Here is a 26712-nt window from a genome sequence, read left to right on the forward strand (position 1 = left end):
ATCATTGATCTGTGGGGCATATAAAACGCAGTTAACTCAAGCATTTCGGAGAAATGAGTAAAGAAGGAACCGTAGCAAGCTGTCAAGCGAAGATGAAGGTTCCTGTAACTGCATTGACGGTAAGCCTTAAAATATATCATTTTCTTCCGATTGTTTTCAAGAGACTTTGGAAGTGTTGATATTAAGCATTTTCCGTAAATTCAGTGGTCAATTAGCTCTAGGTCATGGATAAGGTAGAGGAAGCATTACTCTAGAGGTAAACCGGCTAGTAGTTAGGATGACTTACCAATGCTATTATACGTATGATGCACGATCCTCGCAGTAGATAGCGCTATTTATGCAATAGCGAAAATCAGACCCGAAAAAAATCAGGCCTGTACGGGACTCGAGCCACTGACCTCTGCGATACTAGTGCAGCGCTCTACCAATTGAGCTAACAAGCCAACTGGGAGCAGGCCGTTAAATTGATTCGTAATAAACCCGTGAAAGTGATAAATGAGATATAATGAATATAAGAAGTTCTCATATTTTGAACTGCGGTATTAGATACGTATGATGCACGATCCTCGCAGTAGATAGCGCTATTTATGTAATAGCGAAAATCAGACCTGAAAAAAATCAGGCCTGTACTGGACTCGAACCACTGACCTCTGCGATACTAGTGCAGCGCTCTACCAATTGAGCTAACAAGCCAACTGGGAGCAGGCCGTTAAGTTGATTCGTAATAAACCCGTGAAAGTGATAAATGAGATACAATGAATATAAGAAGTTCTCATATTTTGAACTGCGGTATTAGATACGTATGATGCATGATCCTCGCAGTAGATAGCGCTATTTATGCAATAGCGAAAATCAGACCTGAAAAAAATCAGGCCTGTACGGGACTCGAACCACTGACCTCTGCGATACTAGTGCAGCGCTCTACCAATTGAGCTAACAAGCCAACTGGGAGCAGGCCGTTAAGTTGATTCGTAATAAACCCGTGAAAGTGATAAATGAGATACAATGAATATAAGAAGTTCTCATATTTTGAACTGCGGTATTAGATACGTATGATGTATGATCCTCGCAGTAGATAGCGCTATTTATGCAATAGCGAAAATCAGACCTGAAAAAAATCAGGCCTGTACGGGACTCGAACCACTGACCTCTGCGATACTAGTGCAGCGCTCTACCAATTGAGCTAACAAGCCAACTGGGAGCAGGCCGTTAAGTTGATTCGTAATAAACCCGTGAAAGTGATAAATGAGATACAATGAATATAAGAAGTTCTTGTATTTTGAACTGCGGTATTAGATACGTATGATGCACGATCCTCGCAGTAGATAGCGCTATTTATGCAATAGCGAAAATCTATTATGCTATAGGCCATAGGAGCCAAGAGTCAATGTCGTTTCCTTCATGAAGCTCTCAATTTCAGTTTTTGTCCTGTTACCATCAAAGAAATAATAATAATTAACCAGAAAAAAGTTTCTACTGAGCGAGCAAATTACTGCCGTAACAAAACACATAATTATGCTATCTATCAATTACTTCAGGTACTTATTCGAGCGATTGCAATATGGCTTGTATATGCTTACTTCAGTATCACATTCTCGATTTTCAAGCCTCAAAGGAAATTGCCGATACAATTACAAAATGCATTTTCCACCAAAGTGCACAACGAATGATGGTTCTATGCAGAAAGGCTACTTTGATATTCCCTTTAGTTTTTGTTTTAGTTTGGATTTTGTTTAGCTTTGCTTTTTTGTCTAAGGTTTATTCAATTTCAAGCATTGTAATCTTACGAGTTCAAGACGTGTCTCTCTGAATAGCTTCAATTCTTACTGATACTAGAGTTAACTTTTCTAGGCATTTTAATTGATATATTCCTCTACTAAGCTCAGCTTGAGAACGGTTGATCGTTTGAAACTTTTAGTAGAATGACTGACTTATTTAAACCTATCAGAACACTATATTAGCTCCCCAGTTTGACTGTAGTAAATGCTATAACATTCAAAGATGATTGGCCAATCTACTTATGTAAATTGAAAAGTTGAATAAATTGTTACAAATCATGTACAACGCCAAGAAAACAAAATGGATTGATTTCCAGTAGAACAGTTTTACTTTTATAGAAACACATAAAAAAAAAAATCATAAAATGAGAGAGCGATATTTGGCTAATGAATATTATTTACATTTTACATTGTCATACTGAGCGAAATAATGCGGTGTTACACTATCTAAACAAACGCTTACACAAAGTCATATAATTACAATAGACAATGTAACTTATTATATTTCTCCTAGCAAACAGTGTAGAGAAGCAGTAATCATTTTCTCTTGTTATTTTTCCGTAGTTTGTGCTGGCGCACATCATAGTGACACAGTCATTACCTTTTCCTGGTCCAACCACAAGACCGCCTCCTCGACCAGGTGAAGCTGAGGAATTATTTTATGAATCGCTTAAATGTCGCTAAGCATTTTACTTTAAAAATAGCCATACAGTTAACGGCTTTTCATAATAATCATTCTCTACTAGTGATGAATAAAAGCTTAACATAAGCTGCGAGGTTTTCAAAGAAGCGCATAGACCTAACATGGATTCAAGCCAGAGGCCCTGTTAATTGGTGTATACCTCTACATTCCTTTGCTAACCATTGACAAATCCCTTTCATGTCTGAGGAGCATGCAAGTGCGCGACCAAAGCTAACTCGCTCATGACTTGGTGCAGAAGACCGTTGACCTAAAACAGAAGGGAATTAAAAGACAAAAGAGGAAAACGATGAAAATAATAGGTCAATGAGACTGTGTTTTATTGTGACGTGTCCTGTGTCTTCTGCATGAAGATGGAACCGGCTAACTTGATCAAAAATTAATCATTTATTAGGAGTAATCAAACAGAATAAGAATATTTGAAATTTGTAGCTTTGTCGTTAAATAGATAAATATGTTTTACCTTTTATTAACGTTCAATTCTTCTTTGAACTCTTTCAGTGGCCCCAGGGCAGTGCGGTGGTGCTTTAGTCGGCCCATCCGGGAACTTAGCATCTCCTAATTACCCTGGTAACTACCCCAGCAACGCGTATTGTGTGTGGACCGTAACGGTACCTTCGGGCTCACAATTCAGGATTGACTTTCTCTTCTTCGAAACAGAGCCTTGGTGAGTCAAAACCTGTTTTGGTTATGACCTCAGTTTTTCTTTTTATGCCTTCTTTTCTTTATCTGCCTTCCTTTTTCCTCTCTGCATTAACACCGAGTTTGCAAAGCGTCAGAAGGGATTCCAATATTGTGCTCCTTTGAAATTTGAAGCTCTTTTACGTAATTAAGAAGTCTTAGTGTATAAACCATAACCTTTCTCGACACATATATGGTATGAAATGATAGATTTAAAGGTGAAATATACAGGCATTTTTTTCAACGGTTGAAAAGTGCTTTTAAAGCGGCTTCAGAAAGTGGATTTGTTACTTAAAAGATGTAATTTAAAAAAATTATACATTGCCTGCTCTTGCATTCATTGTCACCCGTGATGTTTTGAAATGCTTTTGGATTGCTCATTCAATTGCGAAAACTTCCTCTAGAAAATCACGAACCACAAAATCAACTAGAGTCGATGCGATTTACAGTATTCAATGTCAAGGGAAGTGGAAAACAACCAAATAACTTAAAATCTCTCGACAACTAATATAAGTTTTTGTTCTCATTGTTAACATGACTACAATTAATATTACTATAAATCAACATCGTCATCATTATCAATATCATCACCATTCTTATTATGATCATAGTTATCCTTACAATACCATTTTGGTTCTGATTATGAATACCACTATCGTTATTATTGCTCTGATTATCATAATCGTTATTATCAACATCATAACCACTATTATTCTCATAGTTATCCCAACAATATCATATTTGTTCGCGTTATGAATATCGCTACCATTGTTATTAAAATTATCATCATCGTCATCATTATCAATATCATCACCATCGTTATTATTATTGTTCTCCTCAGTATTATAATTTCTTATTTATTGCAGCTATGATTTGGTGAAAGTCTATCAGGGAAGAAGGCTGATCCGTCGTCTGACTCAAGGAGGGGAATCTGATGACAACAAATATTTCAAGGATAGAAATGATGAGAACGACGACGACGAGTGTGATGACGATGATGATGACGATGATGATGATGATAACTATGACAAGAATGGAAAGAGAAATTACATGTTTGCCGAGCCTCTGAGAGCAGACAGAAAAGCAAAAGTTGTCTCCGTTCACGGTAATGGGGAACCCGTGAGGATTGTGTTCAAATCCGATCCATGGGTGACAAGGAGAGGATTCTTTGCCCATTACACCATGGGGAAAGGTAATAACTGTGATGATACATCAATACAATCAAGAGATCATCCAAAACAATAAAGATACAGCAATCCTAAGTTGATATCTGCTGGTAATTTTAATACTGATCACGACATTTGTTGATGATAATAATAGAAATAATACCCCTGTATCACACATTAAGATGAAGAGAAGCTTTTGATTGTTAGGCAAATTGTCCTTGTCAACGGCTCAGGAAATGTTTTAAGAACTGTATGACAAATACGTAATCTGATTCTTATGTTGTAGAGGTTTAATTATTACCTCTTGACAATCCATCTCCTAAATCTCCTTGCCTTAACAATCTATTCTTTCTATTAGCCCTATGTGGCGGTCCTCTGGCTTCACCATCCGGGAACCTTACTTCTCCCGGTTTTCCAGCAAATTATCCGAACAATGTTGAATGTAAATGGACTATCACTGTTCCTCTTGGATCAACTTTGGTTTTGAATTTCCGCGCCTTTGAAACAGAACGGTGGTAAGTTGATTGTTCTTCATCAAGTTGTAGTGAAAGGAGGAAATGGAAATCATCAAATCATGTGAAATGACGTGGCCCTTATTATTTCCCAAAACGCTTCTGTGTCAGCTCGAGGTTCGGAAATAAAAGCCTAGGGTCACATTGAGAACTGCTCAAACTATGATAGAACTCTTAAGACCATACAAAACAAAGAAATCTTGAAAACCTTAATCATTTCAATACTTTCATAAAAGAGGTAAACTTTACTTACCTTGGGAAGGGCACGCAAAAAACGCTATCCTCGTATCTCCCTTTTCTTTTGAATTATATCTTATACGTATGGTTCTGTTTTAAAGTAACTTGGCTAAACCAGACGTTTAACTGAAAATTTTCCAGATATTTCGTATCCAGCTTCCACAAGTTTATGGGCGCGATTGTCAGTTTTCCTCTTTTATCTTGATTTCAAAAGCACAAAAGAAAATAATATACTATGCAATGCAACGTATTTGCACGGTCTTCGCAGTAAAGAGCACTATATAAGTAATAATGAAAATCAGACCTGAAAAAATTCAGGCCCGTATGGGATTCGAACCACTGATCTCTGCGATACTAGTACAACCAATTGAGCTACAGGCCTGAATTTTTTCAGGTCCGATTTTCACTATTTCTTGAATAGTACTCTTTACTGTGAGAATCGTGCAAATACGTTTCTATAAATGCACTTCAGATATGTGAATTTCATACTTTCGTTGTGTATGTAATGTAACTTGGTTTCATAACTGTTAGTAAAGCTTTTTTTCCCCTTTTGTGTAGTTTTGATCACGTCAAGATTCTCCGTGGCTTTCGGGAGATACGTAGTTTGAGTGGCATATACGGGGCTTATTCGTGGTTTACAGGGAGACACGACGATTTCTTGGATGACGATTGTGATGATGACGATGACGATGATGACGATGACGACGATGATGACGACGACGATTGGATGAAAAAATTCCGTTATGGATTCGGAATGACAAAATACCATGGTTTTCCATTCCTGCCTCGAGTATACATCCTGGGAAATGGCGAACAGATATCGATTAATTTCAAGTCCGACAAGATTATCACTTTTAAAGGATTTGATGCCACTTACCGAGTTGCACAAGGTAACTAGCTTCTTTTTCATGATGTTCTCGAGGATTAAGGGGGAAGAAGTTTATGCGCAAAATGGTAGATCTTAAAAAAATGGCTGAAAGAGTTTTTTCATCGGAAAAGGGGTAAAAATATTAGCACTGGCAAATATTTTGTTTTAGTTTCTCACTTGGAGAGATTGCTTTTCACCCAATTCCACCTCCCTCCCCCCCCCCCCCCCCCGCTTTTCGTCCCTATATGTATGTGTTAATCTTTGGACACTACCTAAGAAAAGTCTACTGAGCCATCTAGCTTTATGACCAATCTATTTTAAGCGCGTTCGTATTATGGCATGTTGCTCTTCCGCAATTTTTTATAAAGATCATTGGAATATTTTCATTAAAGAAAAGCTCATCAATGAATAGTGGACAAATTTCATTCCTTCGACGAATGGTAAATAAATTTTTTATAGATTAATTAGCGTGATCAGCCAACCCATGACCATGAATCGAAAAGCTGGTCGGACACTTGCCATCAGCTCACGGTGACTTGAAAAGCTTTTCACTTTTTCTCTCAAACCCTAGACAATTATGTACATATATATCATGTATGACTACCAGTGGTAACTGAAAATGAAGGCTTCATCTGCAATAAAAGTGCTCGATGGTAAGACCAGAGCGGTGAATAAAGATGCCCTTTTATACGGGCTACAAAAATTCCAGACTCAGAGGCCACAGTCTGTACAGAACTGTGCCGCTCGTCTTGTTAAGCGTTGTCCTAAATTTGGTCATACTTCATCATTACTTTCGGAGCTCCATTGGTTACCAGTAGAGCATCGCATTGCTTTTAAGATCTTGTTGTTGGTTTTTAAATCTCTGAATAATTTAGCCTCTTCTTATCTTAGTGATTTGCTAACACCGTATATCCCCAGTCGTAGTCTCAGGTCATCCAAACAGTTTCTTCTGGTTGTCCCAAGGTCTATTCAAAAGTCTTATGGTAACAGAGCTTTCGCGGGGGCTGCCCCACGGTTGTGGAATGCTCTGCCCATTCATATGAGACAGCCTGGTTTTTCTTTGGCAGCTTTTAAGAAATTTCTAAAGACTTACCTTTTTAAAAAAGCTTTCGTTTCATTATTTTGTCTTTAATCAATTGTAGTCATTATCTTTTTAACTCAGTATTATAAAGCGCCACATAGCAGTCGGATATGACGCTATATAAGTCCATTATTTATTTAATATTTTATAAAGGTGAGTTTCTGGAGTCGGACTAGTTCAAAAACATTTAATTAAATGTTTTTGAACTAGTCCGACTCCAGAAACTCATCTTTATATATTATGTATATATATTTTAAAGGAGCCAATCATTTTGTTAAAGGATTGGCTTTCACCAATCATAGAAAGTGTAACATCACATTATTTGCTCCACAAACGTAAACTTGGCCAATACGTTTTCGTTTCAGGCCCAGGAAAAGGAAAGTGATGACTGATGCCTATAGAATGAACGCTTTTGAAAAATCACGCGATAACATTTCATTCGATGTTTATTACTCTGCCCTAAAGTCCGGTTGTTCTTCCGCACGCTTTTATGAGACGCATTTCTCTTTAATTATTAATGTTGATGACAGTCAAGATTTTTACATTGTTGCAGTTTGAAAAGTGTACGTTGAAATAATGAGAAAAAATTGATCCATTTTTTGCATGAGGTTGACACAACGCACGTGCGGGATTTATTGTCAAAGTTTTCAATGGGAAATTAGAAACGCCCCCTCTTGAATGGAGTAAAGTGGAAAAAAAGGCATATTAGAGATGCAACGTACATTGACTTGAAACTTAAATGATTAATAAAAGGGGAATTCATATCGTTGTTGATGAGAAATCAATATGTAAACAAACGACAACTTCGTGTGTTCCCAAGATTGACAAGGGCGATCCACACTAGTTTAGAAGACATCGACTATTTCTGAGAGGTCATTTCTCGCATACTGTCGCAGATGTAATCTGTAATTCAGCTTGATTTTTCTGTATGTGTCGTACTCTTGACTTCAAAGACATCTCTTCAATAAACAACTTACCCTTGTGGAAGAAATAACCAGTAAAGGGCACAGCCGAAGAAATAGAAGACAAATAAGCTAAGAGGTGTTTCAAAGTATGCATTTTGATATTCTCAAGGTAACATTATAGTATTCATTATCTTGTTATTATTATGTAAGTCATTCTAGGTTTTGGAAACTTAATTTGGATTTGGCTACCAATACTGTTAAAATTAAGTTAAAGCTGTCGTCGGCAATGCCCTCAGTTTATTTCAATTTTAAGCCTTCAATAGGATAAATGGTGATTAAAAGTAATTATTCATCACACACAAGAATTTTGTGGTAATGTCAATGGCTCAAAGACTCAAGTAGGATCGATTTCAATCCCCCCCACCCCACCCGCTATTTCCATCTCCTCCCCATTCAAGTTTTACTTTACATCAATGAACCCTTTACTTTTGCAAATCACTATTTATCGTATCCGTCAATACCTGTCTTACAATCATTTTAAAGGGGAGTAAAACAAAACAAAGCATCGTCATTAATGGCGAGTGGGTATCATTTCTTAGAAGAGAGAAAAGTTTGTAAGCAAGCTAGGTCATCCTCAAATATCATCTGTTCATTCTTCCAAACAATCAAAGAAAGCTTAGTACATATAAAGGGAAATCTCAGCGTGAGTTACAGCCAGGATAGACTTGCTGTCTATCAGCGTAAAAAGGTTAGACCACTTTACAAATTATCTGAAAAGGGTAAGAAAAAAGGCTTTAGCTGGAATCATCAACGATCGTCTCCCTTGAAACGTTCTGAAAATTGATACAACGGAATAGAGTTAACCTTTGGGGCAAGTATCTGGCACCCTCATCAATGCAAGGGGCGAGAATAGAGGGGGGAAAGGGGATTGCTTAGTATCTGGCACCCTCATCAATGCAAGGGGCGAGAATAGAGGGGGGCAAGGGGATTGCTTAGTTGAACAGAACCCCACACGCTTACACTCTAACACTCTATCGAGCCATCAAGTCCCCGCACATGGGGTTTTCCCATGGCGTCAGTGATATGTGTAGATACAATGAAAATGGTAGACTAAAAGTTAGGAAAAGGCTTCTGATTTGATATAGATTAACAAAAAAATAGTACAGTAAAGAAAATTTTAAAAAAACAATAAAAATAAAAACTTACACAAATTAAACGCACACAAAGCTTACCCTTGTCCAAGTTTGAACCTCCGAAATTCTAGTCTAAAATAACGGTCCTCTGCAAGAAAGCCAAGATCCCACGTTCTGGTAGTGTTAGGTGGATAGTTGCCAGTTTGGCCCTTCAAATAAACATGTATAGAAGTATTTAATTGTGAGATTTTTTCACTGTCTCTGATGTTTTAACACTAATAATATACATGAAAAAATTCTCAGTTCTGATTGGTTAAGATGTATGCAGTTTTCAGTTAATTCAGTGCAGAAGAGAGTTAATTCAGTACAAAGAAAGAAACGAACCGAACATTCTGATTGGTCAGAATGATTGGTCAATGTCAATGTCAAGGTCAATGTCAAGGTCAATGTCAAGGTCAATGTCAAGGTCAATGTCAAGGTCAATGTCACTTGAAGGGTTTGAATAAATTATTTTTGCACGTGATGCGCGCGCTTTTCTTCTGCGTAGTTCATAACATAACATAACATAACATTTATTCAGAAAACTAGAACGCAAATGTAAAAAATACATCCTGAAAAGGGAAAATCGTGAGGTTAGCCCTGTATAAAAACAATTTCCCTTACTAAAAACATACAAAAGATAAAATTTAAGGCTACAGATTCAATAAAAATTCAATAAATATTCAAATAAATTTTAAGTCTACTCTTAAAAACAGACAATGATTCGGCGTGGACAATGTATCCTGGCAAGCTAGCCCATTTCCCCACAATGCGAATGAAGAAACAATATTTTTAACAATTACAAACTGCTCTTTTCAGGTAAATTTATAGTCGTGGTTAGCTCTTGTACGCTTATTGGCAAACACAAAGAAATCTGGGAAAGAGAGGTGATCAATACCAATCAATAGTTATGAGAAGCTACCTCGTATTTTTTCATGTATATTATTAGTACATAATCACATGATTTTTTCGTGCAATTTGGAATAAATAAGCACTTTTAAATTTTTTCAAAGACCACAAATTGCACTCGCCCTACGGGCTCATCCAATTTCGATAGTCTTCGAAAAAATTTACTCCTGCTTATTTATTCCAAATTGCACTCGAAATCATGTGATTACCTATACTAAACGCGAGTTGTGGAAACACGATGCAGACGCAAAACCACAGTGATGGTTCACTAGTTTAGTGTAGTTCCTTTAATAAATTGAATAATTTGGATATATCAACAAAGTTGAAATGGTAAATTGGCCACCGTAAGGATTACAAAAGCTGACGTTTCGAGCGTTAGCCCTTCGTCGGAGCGAAGGGCCCTTCGCTCCGACTAAGGGCTAACGCTCGAAACGTCAGCTTTTGTAATTGTTACGGTGGCTAATTTACCATTTCAACTTTGTTTATATATCCAAATTTTTTCGTTACTCACACCGACGCAGCGCCAAACCGTTTCTTTTGAAACGATCAGCCTTTATTCATTTTTTTAATCATGACTGACGTGGAAGCAAGTAAATATTATGAAGGCGGCCTAAAACTATTGATTATCATGTTTTTTATTTCTTCTTCTTTCCTCTTTTTTTATTCTTTTATTCTATCTCCTAGGATCTGACTTAGAATTTCATTCAAAACATGGATAAACCGGCGTCATATTTAGCTAGGAAAAGTTAGGGTAAGAATTCGGCAACACACTCGAACTAGTAACTTCCTCTTTCCCGGCCTCATTAATCACTTCTAGGCTTTGCAAGTTTATCAAAAGTAAACTGGTCTCCTTATGTGGGGCCGCTTGATTTTTGTTTAAAAGTCCTTTAATGAATGAAACATACATATTACCTATCTAATGTGCGGAGCTGCCGCGTAAGAAAGGGTTCACATTAGTAACATGTCCTGCCAACGCATAGTGTCAAGCTCTAACCACCTCCCCCCCCCCAACTACTTGCCTTGAGGCGGGAAGTGATCACGAGCGATCCGATAATTTATACAGCTTTTTCTTGTAAAATCGCACGACACCTAAAAATGAAAGTGGCATAAAGGGGAGCCATTCAGAGAGGCGCAGATTATACAAACTTTCCTTTTTTTTAATTCTTTTGCACTCTCAGTTTCCCGGTCTCGTATTCATGTATACCAATCTGGTATTAGGGCCATTTACACTTTTTTACATATAAAAGGTTATCGCCGCAAGTGGGGTGGGGTGGGGTGGGTAGAGGGACACAGAGTGGAAACACAACTACTCATACGCACATAAACAATATTCGAAGTGGTGATACTTACGAATCATCCATTTGGAAGACAAAGAGTACATTTCAGTAGAGAGTCTCGAAACTAAATTGAAGAAATCTAGATGGCCGATCAATACAAAGAGACTGGGTCGAGAGGCCAGTGAGAATTCATGTAAATTCATAACGACTTCAAACACTACTGAGAACAAGGTAATTTGGTAACATCACGGTTAGCTCAATTGGTTAGAGCCCCGGATTGTGCTGTGCGGGAGGTCGAGGGGTGGAGTCCCGGCCGGACCAAAACTCATGTTCATAAAATAACTGAGGAGAATTTGCTACCTTTCTATAATATCAAGAAATGGATAGATGTTCTAGTCTTCTCGGATAAGGACGAATAAACCATAGGCCCCGTCTCCTGCAGGGTTAGGGGTAGGAAAAGTTAATTTCCCACGCACGAGATTACTGTGGGGTGGATGTCCTCCCGTGGGGTGGGATAAGTGCGTGTCACAGGGCCCCATTTAAACCAGCCATTAACTGAACTGGGCTACCTTGTATAAATATTCGTAAATACGAATACAGATATCAACTAAGTTGAAATTGTAAATTGGCCAACGTAAACAGTTAAAAAGCTGACGTTTCGAGCATTAGCCATTCATCAGAGCCCTTCATTCATCGTTCTGATGAAGGGCTAACGCTTGAAACGTCAGCTTTTTACGGTGGCCAGTTTACAGTGTCAACTTAGCTGATATTACCAACTTACCTTGTTACTCCCACCAACGCAGAACCACAGTTTCTTTAGAAACTTACCCCCTTTATTCATTTGACTACTGAGAACAAGTCGAGTTTAGTGTAAAAGGTGCTGCAACTTAAGTTATTTCTTATTGTTTGAATGCAGATAAGCAAAGAAAATCAGCATTACGTTGGACGTACACGCACTAAAATATATTAACAACTACGCATTCAGATAAAAACATTTATTTACGAAAAAGATGCTGGCTACTGAAATCTCCTAGACTTGTTATCCTGTTATATTTACGAATAAACGAAGACATCTTGTCGCAAACCTTCAAATTCAGACCTCTAATGATTAATTTGCATGGTGTATTGAAAAATCATTCAAAGAGATCATCGAATTTATGGAAAGCACCAAATCAAAACAAAAGGGACAAAACTGTTTTACCTCTCCCAACATGACCCGACAAAAAATTAACTTGTCGCCACAAAATGAGCCTCTGAAAAGAAAAGGTTGAATTATTCAGAACTACCTCTTTAGTACAACCTAAATTCGGAAATGAATCATTCATATTCTACCAGTTAATTTATAATATCAAATACAACTGCAAAGAGTCTAAAAGCCTCCTCTTAATAGGTATCGCGAATTATGCATCTCGCAGTGCACCGTCACTTTTACTGTAAAGCACCAACCAAAGCACACAGTGTTCCGAAAACAAAAGCACAAGCCGAACGGGAGAGGTTCACAGATTCCGAGGAGATCACTTGAGACTGACATGTATGCTGCTCAGGAGGCACGCCCTCGGAAATTTTCGGAATTGGCACATTGATGGTGATGTTATTCAAATCCTGTTAGAACATCGAAAAGGCATTCATTCATTGTTACACTCGAATAAAAAGCTAAAACAGTCAAGACAATGTTCAATAGTCTAACACAGTATTACAAAAAGAACACCTTGTTTTCCTTCACTTTTAAAAAATCTTTTTAAAAAGTGAGTGACGTTTTCTGATCAAAGAGGTGAGAAGAGGTACTAATTTAACGAAATGAAACAGGAATTTTGAAGGATGGCTATAATTAAGGAGGGCTGCAGCTAACGAGAAACTTAAACAATGTTGGCTACAACCGAAATTTGCAAGCTATACTCACATAAGCTGTCAAGTTAGCTTTGTAAATACATTCAGGAATGACTTTTTCGTTGTCACGTTCGTATTCCCTGAAGTCAGCAACCATTGCGTCACTCCAAGTTGTGTTGTGATGAACAAGCGGGTTGCTGTTCAGCGAAGTGACCTTTGGTTTGTCACTTGAAACAAAATGTATATCAAAGTGTTATTATAACAAAGGGTATTTTTAAATTATTATCTAGTATAATAATAATAATAATAATAATAATAATAAAATCTTTATTTAGACACGATAATGTTTAAAGCTGAACAGCTTGTGGGGTCGTGTGTAAATCCAAATAAACTCTAAATTAATTAAATTCAAATGATGATGGTTTTTGAGGAGAGGGGAAAACCGGAGTACCCGGAGAAAAGCCTCTCGGAGCAGAGTAGAGAACCAACAAACTCAATCCACTTATGACGCCGGGTCCGGGAATCGAACCCGGGACACAATGGTGGAAGGCGAGCGCTCTCACCACTACGCCAACCTTATCCAGCCATTATTACTCTTAAAAGCTGAACAACAAGAACAACTTGAGAAAAAAAGGCAGAAAACATAACAACAACAAAGACGATGAAGACATTTACAGAAACAGAGACAAAGGCAGAGTGATAACTGTGCCAGTAATCTTTGCTGTATAATGGCTATTTATGAGCAGAAAGTAATGGAAATTTGTCGCCACGTTAAGTTGACATACTAGGCGAAACAAAACAGTCAGACTCTCATTATAAAACCTTTTTGAAGTCAATGATACCTTCGAATATTACCCTGAATTTGAGGTTTCGGTGCGTCTAAAATCACTTACTAAGTGAATATGATACTTGTGAATTTCTTGGCTTCATATCTTGCCTCGTGAAATCATTGTTACAACTTCTGCTTGTTATGGAAAGTTTAGGAACTTGCCATTAATAATTCACGTAAAATACTTACAAATATTTGTTCAGTAGCTTTAAGGATGGATCAATTGAGACGCTTTGACATCTTAAAAAGCCGGGTATCCGTGGATAATAAAACATGATTCCATAGCACATTTCGTCGTCACCATCAAAACCTCCCTATGGGAAAAGATCCAGATCGGTTTATTATAAAATTTGACCTACAATATTCGCATCATGTTTGCTAAAGTGCTCAGAGTGCTTGGGTGACAATGTTAAGTTACGTACCTTGATCAATTTGTTTGAATTAGAAGAATCATACTTGCAGAACTGGACGAGGTCATCACCCTGAAACCATGAGTGTAAAATCTACTCGATACCATGTTGAGATGGGGCGCGTAACTTTATTGGCTAGTACTTTTTAGTTTTGTTATATTCCACTTTTATCATAACATAACAAATCTGGCTTGACAAAAATTTTTCATGTAACAACTGTTTTCATTCCTAATGATCATGATCATCTATTTGTAAAATACTCCTTCAGATGTTTGGAGATTGTCATTAAATCATATGGGGCTAGTTTCATGTGATTTTCGCAATATAAGTAGATCAATGTAAGAACATAAATAGAAGTAGCTACTTGTGAAAAATTGGGCGATGGGTGTGGCTTTATTTACTAAATAGTCGCTACAGTCCATATGGGATCAAAAAGTAGTCAGTTCAGATGTGAACTCTGATTGATCTATATGGGTGTTATGTAAGCCATTATATATTTTCTTTATCTATAAAAAGCCGTATTTAACCTTCTCTCCTTCTCTATGTCTTTGGAAAGATTGATTGAATCAGCACCTGCGCGCACATGCTTTAGAATTTCCTTCAATATTTTTTCTCAGGTTGCGTTACTTCACCATTCTAAGACATGCGCGCTAGCTTGTTTGTCGTAAACCAAGCGGTTGCGTTTTTACAGCCCTCAGAGGCGTAAGTTTTGTTTATATTTTGCCTTTTTCTTCCCCTTTTATGTAGTCATTCATCCAAAATGTATGTTTTTACAGTTTTGAAGGTTAATTAAATTTTCAAGCCACACGGTCTTCGTACTCGCGCGTGCCCGCGCCCGTCTCTCGAAAGTCCCAGTAAATTAGCGGGACCAAAGTTATGTTTTAGAATCAAAATTTTAAGAATAAAGAAGCAAGCTCATTTTGCCCAGTAGCAGAAAAGTCTTTTCTTTGCAGAATTTTCAAAAATTCTTAAACCCTTGTCTTGCATGAAAACAGAACAGCTTTGCTGTTAACGGGACCTTCGAGAAACGGGCCTCTACTACGTCTGGCTTTCGGGGGGTTGCGGCGATCGTAATTCACTTTCTGTCACTCACCGGTTTGATATGAGCTTCCTCTTTTAAAAGCCGCAGATTCTGAAAAGAAGGCTCAGCGAATAAAAATTCAAAGGAATCAGAATGGAATAAAAGGGAAAGTGAAAGCACGATTCTGTTGCCCTTGATACTTTAAATCAAATTTTGGGGTCCGAGGAAGAAACGGCGTGCGAGGACATCACCCAATTGAAACTCTCCAATTTCCAAATTTAATTCTGGGGGTAACCTTGCGATGGACTGGCATCCCATCAAGGGGGGAGTAGAAATACTCCTAGCCGCTTTATGCTACAGAAACCGGAGTTAAGCACCGGCCTAATGGGCCACTAGGCTCGTAAACAGACTTTATTTTTACGTCCACTTCAATAAGTCTTAGCTTAAAATTAAATTCAGGACGAGAGAGCATTTGTACTACTGTAAATGGTTTGAACTCAGGGTAACGTGTGATAGTGTCGTCTGATCGTCCGGGTGAGTGTAGTCCTGAGAAGGACTGTTGTCGGTAGTGGTGACTGACGTTTCGAAAACCTGAGCGGAAGTCATCATCAGAGTCAAGTGAAAAAGTTATTGTTGTCGTCGAATGTTCTAAGTCCGGCTCGTATAAACTAATTGATCGGTTTAGCCGTGATGCTATTGGCTGTAAGACTCGAGTGGTAAGTTGGTCGTAATTGGTCTATTTCGATCTGATGGTAAAGTGAGGTCGTTCTGTTTGGTTCGTTTGTAATATTAATCTCGTGAATGAGTAGTTCGTATGACGCTGGTAGTAGTTGACACCTGTCGAGGGGAGTTTGTCCTCAGTTAGTAAACCAGCTTTCTAGAGTCAGTCGTTTAAAGTCCACAGTAAGTGCTGTCTCTCCATTGAAAGGGGCGTGGTTGTCGGAGCAGTATAAACCGTTCCCTGTTTGTTCCTTGGTTCGTTCTTGTCTCTGACGTTTATTCATAGCTGACGTACTATAATGATGGGTTTGTGGCCGACACAGATAATGAATTTAAAGGGTTGCAGAATGTGCGCGATGTTCTCAGACATGCCTTATATGTATAGTATAGTTGTTGTAGTCGTAGGAGTTGCGGTGTCGTTTGTTTCGGTAGTTGCAGTAGGTCGGTAGATGAAGCTCACAGTTTTACTCGGGCTTCGCTTTCGAAGACTGTTGCATCTTGGAGCAGATAATGTCCGTGCACAAATATCCGTGCATATTTTAGTGTCAAATAGTGGCTATTGTCTATGTATACAATACCACAAATTCAAATTCTGTGATTTTGCTTTTCTTCTGCCTACTACGTGCAATCGATACAATTCGTTTCAAAATCAACTGAAGTTCAATTCAAAAAGTTGTTTCCATGTTCTTTCTACAGTTCATTTTCATGTAATTTTTCCTTCGCATAACTACTGATTGCACCTCGACCCAATCAGCATTTGCCTTTTTATTACAGAAGCAGAGATCTCTCAGACCTTGCCGCGTTACTTACCTGCTCATTCTGAAAGTCAAACTTGTCAGTACAATCAATTTCTGGTAATTCCTTCCCATTACGAACATGTTTCGTCCAGGCGGCGCGGCCTAAAGCAAATAAAAGCATTCTGACTGGATTTCTAGGTAATTACTAGGAAAATATATTATCATCAGAAAATTATGTAAAAGCATACTTAAACGGAGGGGAAAAATGATACACATTTTCAATTTTGAAAACTTTTTTCTGAAATCGAGCTGTTTTGAGGAGATTAAGTTATTGCAAGGATCGTGAGGAATAACTGCATCTTTTGACTTTGTTTTGATTATTCATGTCGTTATTAGCTTAGACTGCGACTCAGTCACAAGGTTGTGCGGGTGATTGAATGAATAAAGGAGCGAGTGAGTGAGTAAGTTAGTAAGAAGGCGATTGAGCTAGAGAGCTAGAATAAATGAAAGATAGAAGAGAGAAAGAAAGAAAGATAGAGAGAAAGAAAGAAAGAAAGGAAGAAAGAAAGAAGGAAGGAAACAAATGCAAGAAAGCAAGGGGAAAAAAGACAAAGTGAAATAAATAATCTTCATAACTTACCTGCAGAATGCATGTGGGTACTAGCTGCAAATATTTTGATTCCTCTTTCTGGCAAAGACGTAGAATTGAACTTATGCTAGAAAAAGTGAAAAAAGATACTAACAACAGCATGGACTGATTAATCCATGCTAAAAAGTTTCGAAGAAGACAAAAAAACCTTTTCAGTCTGTAAAAAGCATATCTTTAGCCAGTTAATTTTTTCGAAAGACTGGAACAACTTTATTCGGCAAAGCATGACAAATTCCTCAATAACGGCTGATCTCTTGGCGTTTGCATCTTAATTTTTCATTTGTACGGTAGTTTCTAACCTCGGTGCATTGATGCATGCAGTAGCCAACCAACACCCAATCTTTCTGTTTAGGAGGAATAATTTGCCAATCATCCAATCTGGTTCCCAGATACACCATTCCGCCGTCATATTTCCGAACATTTTGAGTGTAATACAGATCAAACCCTGAGCTGTCTATTTTTCCTGAGCAGAATAAAGTAAGCCATATTGTTAGTATACGAATTAGTCAATAATTAGTACTTATTAACCGAGCGGGAGATCTGTAAGGGAGAATCTTGACCTAAGTCGCCAGTACAGACCGAACGCAGTGAGGTCTGTACCAGCGACCGAGGTCAAGATTCTCCTATATAGACCGACCTAGCTCAGTTAATAAGATGTTTATTATATGGCTGTGTCTCATAAACCAATTTTTTGTATCCTTTGTACCTTTTTTTTCTAGACCGGTCTAGATGCCGGTCTAGATGGGAAAATCTAGACCGCTTTCAACATTAATTTCAGCCAATCAAATTCGTGAATTCGGTAATTTCCAGTCCTTATAATAACTACTACGTAAACCAATCCAGAACTAATTTTTGACTGATGATAGAACTGACCAGCAGGATAAAGAAACTATTTTCTTTTCTTCGATTTTGTGCCAAGCGTAGACTTATGGCATTTAACCATATTCATAGCCGACAAATAAATTGAAAACTTGTAAGTAATATTTACTGGATCGCGGAGTTTTTCAATCAAGTTTTTTTTCCTATTCTTAATCAAGTATGGCCTCATTGATCAATTGATTGCGTTTACGGTGTGAAAAAAAGTTTTAAATAATGTGACCACTTTATTGGATCAGGTAATTGGCTCCTGACTGGGTTAAAGCGTAGTTTAGGAACAAATATAATTTTCACGACTGGTCAGGAAAAGAGTTATTTCCAGTACATATACTATACTGATAGAGAACTGACTCATGAACTGACTCTTTTGGCATTCAACCATTGCATGGTATTTCCCAGGTTGCAGTCGCGTCCTAATAAACTGAATGTATTGCTTCTTACCTTCCTTCTTTTCCGGATTACTGTAGAAGATTTCGAGCATATAGATTTTGGGCAGATCTTCGCCACCGATTGGGAAACCAACATGGTCTGGTAAGTTGATATGGGTCTGTTATCGGAAGAAAGGTGAAAAAACGAAACTAATCAATTTTGAAAAGAATTTTCAGCAATATCATGCAGCCACGTTTCTTGCGTTGCAGACTTACTCGAAAAAAAGCAAATTTAGCAAAGAAAAAGAGGCAACAAAATCATTGTTTTCAATGCCTGCTTCACAAAGGTCTTCAGCTTTTCAATTTCGGATGTTGTCAATTAGAAAAAAATTGTCATTGATGCAATTGTGTTTGTTACTGGTTATAGTCGTAGTTATTGCTCAATTTTCGTTGCAACTGTGTTTGTCACTGGTTATAGTCGTAGTTATTGCTCAGTTTTCGTTGCAACTGTGTTTATCACTGGTTATAGTCGTAGTTATTGCTCAGTTTTCGTTGCAACTGTGTTTGTTACTGGTTAGAGTCGTAGTTAGTGCTCAGTTTCGTGGACCAAGTTTAGAAAGGATTCCTCTTCATTTAATGCACAGGAGTCCTTCATTCCTAACACTGCTAAGGTCCTCTCGAAGGAGAGAGTACCACCTCATAAACTGTAGCAAAACACGTTTCATATGCACTGACCTCTATCCCTGCACCAGCGACAGCAATTGGGTTGAATCTTCCACACTTTGCAAACATATTATTGGCAAAGCAATCACCCCCTCGAAGGGAGAATTCGCTAGTGAAGTTGTAATCAGTGTCACATTCGAACAGCGCTATATGATGAACTAAGTCTTTGTTTTCGGATTGGATCTTAGCTTCGAACTAAATGGCGGAAGAGGAGAAAAATCTGAGGTTGAATGTGTTTTTACTTAAACTCATCGATTTCAATTCGTGATCAGTAATCTTAATTGAATATTAGAACATAGCTAGCAGGGCCGCGCAATTAAATTCATTATACGTGAGCGTGCTCAAAATCCCGATAGTGCACGCTGATAGCGTCAGCAAATCCGACTTCGCCAGAACTTTTTTTTTCGCGCGACTGGCCATTGTTAGCGCGGGGAAAAATATTATATTTCGCGACAATAATGGATACAAACAGAAACTCGGCCTACTAGTCCGAAAACGAAGACAATGTTTCGACCTTTTCCCTTGGGCTAGAGCTCTTAAATGAGGCAGAAAGAGAGAAAAACAAAGGAAAAGGAGACTCGGAAACAGCGCCGTCACGATTCGCTTCAACTGATATTGTTGTCCGTTTTTCGCGTCGGATTTGATGCACAATTCCACCGGCTACGTTCTAAAACAATTGGTTCATGCTTTCAGCTGTGCACTATCGAGTTATGGAGCTCGCGGGAAGTTTGGAGAGCACGAAAGAAGCGTAAGAGTTGCCCGAGGCGATAGCCGAGGGAAACTCTAGCTTCTTGAGTGCTCTCCAAACTTCCCGCGTGCTCCATAACTCGATAGTGCACGCTAAAGCATGAACCAATTGTTAATTATCTCGAGTCACTTTTTCCCTCATATGCTGACTTAAGCTTTGACCCGAAATGCGAAGACGCCTCACCCTACCTGGGCAACCTGCCCAATAAATATAGAGGAGTTTTCAAGAATTGGACCAAAAAAGAAAAGAGCAGGCACAACTTACCTATTTTAATGTACGTAACAGCCCCTCATTATAGCGCTGCAGGACGAGTAATTCTCTCCCCGGGTGAAAATTGAAAACGATTCGGGAATAGGTCTGGCGGGGGAATGGCACTAAGACTGAGAGCCTCTCATTTTTAGTGCCAGACACTTGGAAAGCCACTCGCTGCTTCACTTTACTTTAAGACTCAGACTTTCTCGCGGGCTAAGAAACGCTTGTAAGAATGACAGCCTGTTTGCAAGCTACCTGGAAATCTATATATGCATATATGCATATATGTATTTCTAATGTAAGTTGAATTATACACGCATTTGATTGATTTTTGCTTGCGATCAGGGCAGACGCGTACATGATGTTAAGCGAACGACTTTGGCTTTTTCATCATATAATAAACAAATAGATTCAACGTTTCAGCGTGTCTTTTCAAGATGACGTCTGGTAAGGACATCAGTGATACACTCGGCTGCACCTCGTTGCCAGTTTTCGATTTTACTTCAGAGTGTTCAACAGTCACATCGGCTTTTTTGAAAGGGTTGGTGTCGACACTCTACCGAGATCTGACGATTCAAGCCATTATAATAACTTCGCTAATACCAACAATGTTTTCAGTCAATGACGAACTTCAAAACGAAACCTACGATACCATCATGGGCAAATACGACAAAGAACTTCTAAACAACTAGTTACGTACAATGCTATTAGAAATATTACCCTAGTGATGTGGTGCTTGGATTTCAAGTTGGGACCTCGTGAGATTGTACACCAGTAGGTTGATTTTCTTGAAGGAATGGTTACCTGTACAGAGAGACAAAGCAGGTAAAAAATTCAACAGTCTACCTGCATTGATAAATGACGAAAGCTTACAAGCACATACGACTTAGGGATGTTGTACGCGGTAAAAAGAACAACGTGACCAAGATCATGTCTGCGTAAACTATCTCACAGAAAGATATTAAATGATGATGCCCGAAATTCAAATGAAGAGTTGGTGATCAACAATCAGAACGCCATGAGATCGGCATTTCATTAATCCTGGCTTGAACTGTTTGTTTTACATGTAAAATAAAAGGAGGTTCTTTTTTTTTACACGATTTGCGTTTCACATACAGCCTTCTTACACCTCTTAACAAGTTGGGGGATGGCGTTTTGTGGGTAAGCATGGCTAAATACTTTAGTGTGGAGTCATCTTGACGGAGTAATACTTAATTAAATTTTTTTTTTCTTCTCCGGCAAAAGACTAAAGGATTTTCTTTTGAAACCAATAGTTTTACTTTACTTGTGTTTATTCTTAACTGATTCTATTTCATACATGTTTGATCTATCTTTGTTTAATGCATATCACTCTCTAATCTTCTTATTACGAAACTGCTTGCATTCTTACGTTCCTTGCAGTGAGCCTAAATGTCTTCTCTCCGCTTTCGCCGTTGTCCGCGGCTCTCTTGTTCCTTTTGACAAATGATATCAGTCTCCGTGACACTTTGAAAACGTGTTTTGGAATTTCCATTGGTGATTCTGGGTTCTCTGAGTGAAACGCAAATATCTCATTTGTGTCTCCTTTCTGTATTAGTGAGGAAATTCAGAGATAATGAAAATTAACCTTGAGCCAATTGTTTTCTATATCATTTTATATCCTGTCAAATTAAAACTGAGAACATTTGGCCTGATATATATACTTTAATCACCTTGAAAAGGCATTAGAAAATCCTACCAGGTTGCATGATAACGAGATGTTCAACATAACAACTCTGCCCGTAAGTTTACTTTCCATCCATGGGTGGAACGTACGGGGTAGTTTAGTAAGCTTGGCTCCAGGCCTGGTAACAACTAGCTACAGTTGGAGTGAGGGGCTGGGGAGCGGTTGCCTAATGATGTTCTATGATGACTTTGTTTTTGAAGTACTTTACGGTTCACATCTTTTTTTTTTCACCTGTAGCACTTTCACCCAAACGGACCCTTGTGCAAGATCTGGGATAGATTGACTGCATCCTCATTTCAATACAGAGAAATGTTGTACTGACAAACCTTTATTGACACAAAGACTGAGTATTTTGGTCAATAACTGTGCGACTAAAGTTAGTTTTCCTGTATTACCCTCGAAATAAAAAATTTGAATGGACAGTAAGATCTTTTGAAACGCCCCGTGTCAATGTTGTTTATCCTCTTTCATACCCCAACATTATTAAAAGTCAGTTTTTTTAAACGATTCCTTTTTCAAGTAATCATGATAGGAGTCGCCCACACAATTTACCCACAAGAAACACGTCTGATCTTGTTCACCCTCTCCCCATAGAATGGTTTGCTTACCTCAAATTTCCTGTCCCACGGATCATGCGTGTCAAATTTTCTTTGAAATCTTAACACCGTTTTCCCACCACTTTCTTTGTACCCAGTGAGTTCATAGTCTTGTCGATGGTCGACAACCAGACTTGAACTGGATGTTACAAAATAATCCTGGAGGAAGAAAAATGTTCTACTTAAATATTCCCTTTGCACTGAAAATGCTTTTCGCACGCGCTTCTTAGGTAGCACTGAGGTGGTTGGCCAATTATTATTCGCTCCAGGACAGCTTAAAAGCAACACAATCAATCACGGAGAAGATAATTATTAACATAAACGAAGCGGTTGCTCCGAATGATACGAAATGATGACAGCAAAGTCTGATCTGGTGGCATTTGATACCTTGTATGATAAATAGGGTGAAAGTCGCTCGGCACCTGCCGTCACGTCGATATATATGCTCCTCTTTTCACCTTTTTCTGTAAATGATCCTTCGTCAAAAAAACTTATATTATGCATTCATTAAATGCATAATATGAATTTCTTAACTTCTGTTTGCGTCAAAGAGTGTGATATGTGAGCGCATGATGAACATGGCTCTGATGGCTATTCATGTGGAGGTATCCATGTTGTCGTAGTTATCAACATGACGCTTTCACTTTTCGTTGAGGTTTCTTTTTTTAAAAGTTTTCAAACATTACTAATTTTACGAATTTTTTTGTTTTTGTTTGCTTGTTTTTTTTCTCTATGAAAAACTGGAGGCAAAGGAAAACTTTGTTTTATGTTATGTCGGAAGCTGGAGAAGCTGAGTTTACTAGCTCTTTTTTCTCTCTTTCTTTATAAGTTTACGAGTTTACGATCTTTAAATTCGGTGCATGTGTGTTTAAAAATTGTTTTGGATTTAAGTAATATGTAATCAACATCTATATGATAAACAAAATATTATCTGCGTACTTGTGGAGATAAATTCATCCCCTCGTGTTGATACGGTCACACTCGTGAGCAGTATTATCAACATTCAAAGATAAAATTCGTATCCATGCGCGGCCATGCAATATCCTATATTTTATCATAATCTTCATCTAATACCTTTAAATTTCCTTTACCATCTTTGACCCAGCCTATAACAACATCACTGCCGATAATAGCTCCATTTTCTGAGAACCCAAGTCCTATCCATCCAGTGCTCACCGCCTCCACTGCGAAATAAACCATTTTTGCGTCCAAATCAGTACTCCAATACAGTTTCATCCTTCCTTGGGGATCTAGGACGGCATTATGGTCGAACTCCGACATGAGATCAGCTACTGCAGCTGACTTGCAACATACTAAGCACAAGCTTAGGAGAAGAACCAGTGGAGATACCATTGGTGAATCACTGAATCAAAACAGAAAGATACACACAGTCCAACGATTACTAAAGAAATAGCGTGAATTACTTTTGGTATTACGTATGTCAGGTTAAAAACTTTTTAACAGATCAATTCTTCGTCTCTTAAATTCACATACCGTAAGGTTAATCTGGCAGAAAAAATATGCGTGTAAGGGCATGCATCTCCTGAATACTGCATAATTACAATGAGTTTACAAAAATGCAGACTAATACTGATGACAGATTACCAGCTGCAGTTGAATGGAAACACTTTGATCACTTGAAAAGAATTAGAGGAAACAAAGTTGGGGCTATTAATTGATGAAAAAAAAAAAGCATGCAAGACAGCGATATTTTCTTTAAAAGTTAATCTTCCAAATGCATAAGTAATCTTCGTTTTCCATCACTCCGCAAATACCGCGTGATAATTGTACTCGTCTACGGCGTTATTTGTACAGTACGGAGTGCAGTTGAATAATAAGTCTTGATAGTTCAGATTTACAATATCTTAGGCCCTAATTAAATTTTTTCTTTCAAATCCCTTAAGTTTAATCCAAGTCACAAAATTTGGTGCAAGAGAATACGTAAAATGTCAAATACAAATTTCTGAAGGATGAAAATGAGTTTAAAAACAATTTTAGCTTTCGTAAAAAAGTTGCCAGTTACCTGGTGGGTTGAGTAATTCCTTGTATTAATTATTGTGTTGTATAATTCCTTGTGCTAGGCGGAAATAAAGTGAGTTGATTACTAAGTTATCTGTTTTCAGCCACAAAGGAAACGAAGAAAAGAAAATTAAATACCAATTTATCCAATTTTAGTGTTTACCCAAAATATTTTCTCAGCCTTCTCTGTAATCTCTTAATTTTAGGGTCACGGCTTTTAATGATACTGAAGCAAAAAGAGATAAACAGCATCTTCTCTCTCGGCTATCCCCAGATTGATTGCGGTTCCTTATAATTTCTCACATTTACTTCGATTCACCTTGAATGTTTGAAACGAATCGAGAGATAATTGAAAAAAAGGTTGACAAAGCGAAGCACGAGGCTCACTTCTCGACATTTGTGATGAGCGTTGTCACCGGAACTTGATAGAGCCTTTTATCAACACTGAGTTCGATATGAATGGTTGTCTGGGAAAGACCTTTTTCCCCTTTCTTTCCTCCTCCCCAGATCTTTTGCATGATCAAGACCAGCTCGATAAGCTCCCAACTTGCTTTGGGTCGTATGTATAGTTGGTGTATTGGTATGCGATGGTTTTCAAAGGTGAACGAAGTCCCCGTTCAAATTTCCATGACAAAAAAAACATAGATGAGTTCATTTACTTAATATATTCCAGAATCAACATTGAATGGTCAACTGATTTCCGGGTCATGAAGCTTTGCTGAAAGGGAACACCCCTTAATGTCTCAGCACCGGTGTGTCCGAGCATGAGGAAATGATGGGTTATTTTGCGCTTGAAAACTCTTTCTTTCATGAATTTCACTTTTTAAGCTCATATCTGGCAAGACAGCTACAAGCAAAATGTTTTCATACTAATTTTTCTCCTGCCTTTAAAGGCATCGGCAAAATATTTGCCCATTTCCTCGTTTCATTTGCTTTCGCCGGATAGCTTTGACTTTGTCTGGATCGATCTATAAATGATGACTTTTTAAAAACTTCTCGAGTTAAAGTTAGACACTTTACGGAATGAGAGGACACTACATATGAATTAACTTGAAATAGTATATATCACCCCGCGAGATCAACGATTGTGACGAGCTGATTCGATTCAATAAATTTTTTTTACCAAGTCGTGGTTGGTTTTTGCAACAGTAGATTGTAATGATTCTTTGAGAAATAAATCGTGGTTAGACAGGTTGAAAATTGCTGTAAAGCAAAATTTATCTCTAATAGTGACCTACTTCAATTTATTACCAGCTACCGAGCTTTTAAAATTCAATAAAATGGAAGCAATGTGACAAAAGCAAATTCTTACGTTGGTATTTGGCTGTGATGAGAGTACCTTTAGTTGACTTGGTTTTCGTAATGAGTCGATCTCTGATGAGAATATGCTGAGGATGTACCGTGCCGACTGAACGTTTGCTTGAAGATGAAATGACTGAGGCTTCCCTGATCTTTTATTATATTCGTACCACCTTTAAACTCGTATCTTTCCCTGATTGGTCGGTTTGTAAACTTTAAGTCAACTGAGACCAATAGTCTCGTTTTCACGAAAGAACGACGATACTCTTAAAAAGACTGCAGATATCCGTTCAAATGACCCTTCTCAGGAAATGAAATCGCACGCTGTCCAAAGTAGTCTGACGCCAGATTGCAGGCTCAAGCTTCTGTGCTACATATCAGCATTAGGTCTCGTTTTTTTTTACTTCCATTCTATTTTAAGGTGGGTTAATGACTGCTTGAAAAGATGTGTTTGTTTACGATAAGAGATGCAGACGAGGACATTGAGGCCCCTTCTTGTTTAGGACTTGCTCACAGAAGTATTCGATTCATAACAATCCGATAGGAAAACTGGTACAGTTTGACCGTTTGTATTAATCGTGAGAAATAAAGCAAAGATTTCTTTTCCAAGCCTGAAGAAACACAAGAGCGGAAAAATGCACCTTTTT

The 26712-nt window shown here is 38.0% G+C and overlaps 2 protein-coding genes and 1 long non-coding RNA gene across 5 annotated transcripts; 1 reads left to right on the forward strand and 2 right to left on the reverse strand.

The window, feature by feature from the left end:
* LOC111337443 (procollagen C-endopeptidase enhancer 1) lies at positions 1 to 8251 on the forward strand. The gene is made up of 7 exons (XM_022943737.2): positions 1 to 119; positions 2343 to 2418; positions 2980 to 3145; positions 4026 to 4351; positions 4684 to 4840; positions 5633 to 5964; positions 7389 to 8251. The coding sequence occupies exons 1-7, from the start codon at positions 54 to 56 to the stop codon at positions 7406 to 7408; spliced, it is 1143 nt and encodes a 380-aa protein (XP_022799472.1). The 5' UTR covers positions 1 to 53; the 3' UTR covers positions 7409 to 8251.
* Positions 7403 to 10385, reverse strand: LOC148736520 (uncharacterized). Its single transcript, XR_015999201.1, has 2 exons — positions 9161 to 10385; positions 7403 to 8761 (listed from the first exon to the last, which is right to left on the reverse strand). It is a non-coding gene; the product is annotated as an uncharacterized LOC148736520 (long non-coding RNA).
* Positions 10386 to 12266: 1881 nt separating this feature from the next.
* On the reverse strand, positions 12267 to 26290 carry LOC111336736 (DBH-like monooxygenase protein 1 homolog). Of its 3 annotated transcripts, XM_022942893.2 has the most exons (16): positions 26079 to 26290; positions 24771 to 24824; positions 23822 to 24110; positions 22760 to 22906; positions 21837 to 22013; positions 21167 to 21250; positions 19459 to 19641; positions 18797 to 18902; positions 17779 to 17942; positions 17471 to 17546; positions 16904 to 16992; positions 15446 to 15484; positions 14365 to 14424; positions 14132 to 14256; positions 13187 to 13340; positions 12267 to 12888 (listed from the first exon to the last, which is right to left on the reverse strand). In XM_022942893.2, the coding sequence occupies exons 3-16, from the start codon at positions 24098 to 24100 to the stop codon at positions 12715 to 12717; spliced, it is 1857 nt and encodes a 618-aa protein (XP_022798628.2). In that variant the 5' UTR covers positions 24101 to 24110; positions 24771 to 24824; positions 26079 to 26290; the 3' UTR covers positions 12267 to 12714. The 3 variants fall into 3 exon arrangements, with proteins under 3 accessions (XP_022798628.2, XP_022798636.2, XP_022798620.2); XM_022942901.2 differs by lacking the exon at positions 24771 to 24824 and having other exon boundaries at positions 26106 to 26290; XM_022942885.2 differs by lacking the exon at positions 24771 to 24824 and having other exon boundaries at positions 26079 to 26289.
* Positions 26291 to 26712: the final 422 nt, after the last annotated feature.

The sequence above is a fragment of the Stylophora pistillata genome, chromosome 3 (genome assembly GCF_964205215.1).
Source record: "Stylophora pistillata chromosome 3, jaStyPist1.2, whole genome shotgun sequence".
NCBI classification, from domain to species: domain Eukaryota; kingdom Metazoa; phylum Cnidaria; class Anthozoa; order Scleractinia; family Pocilloporidae; genus Stylophora; species Stylophora pistillata.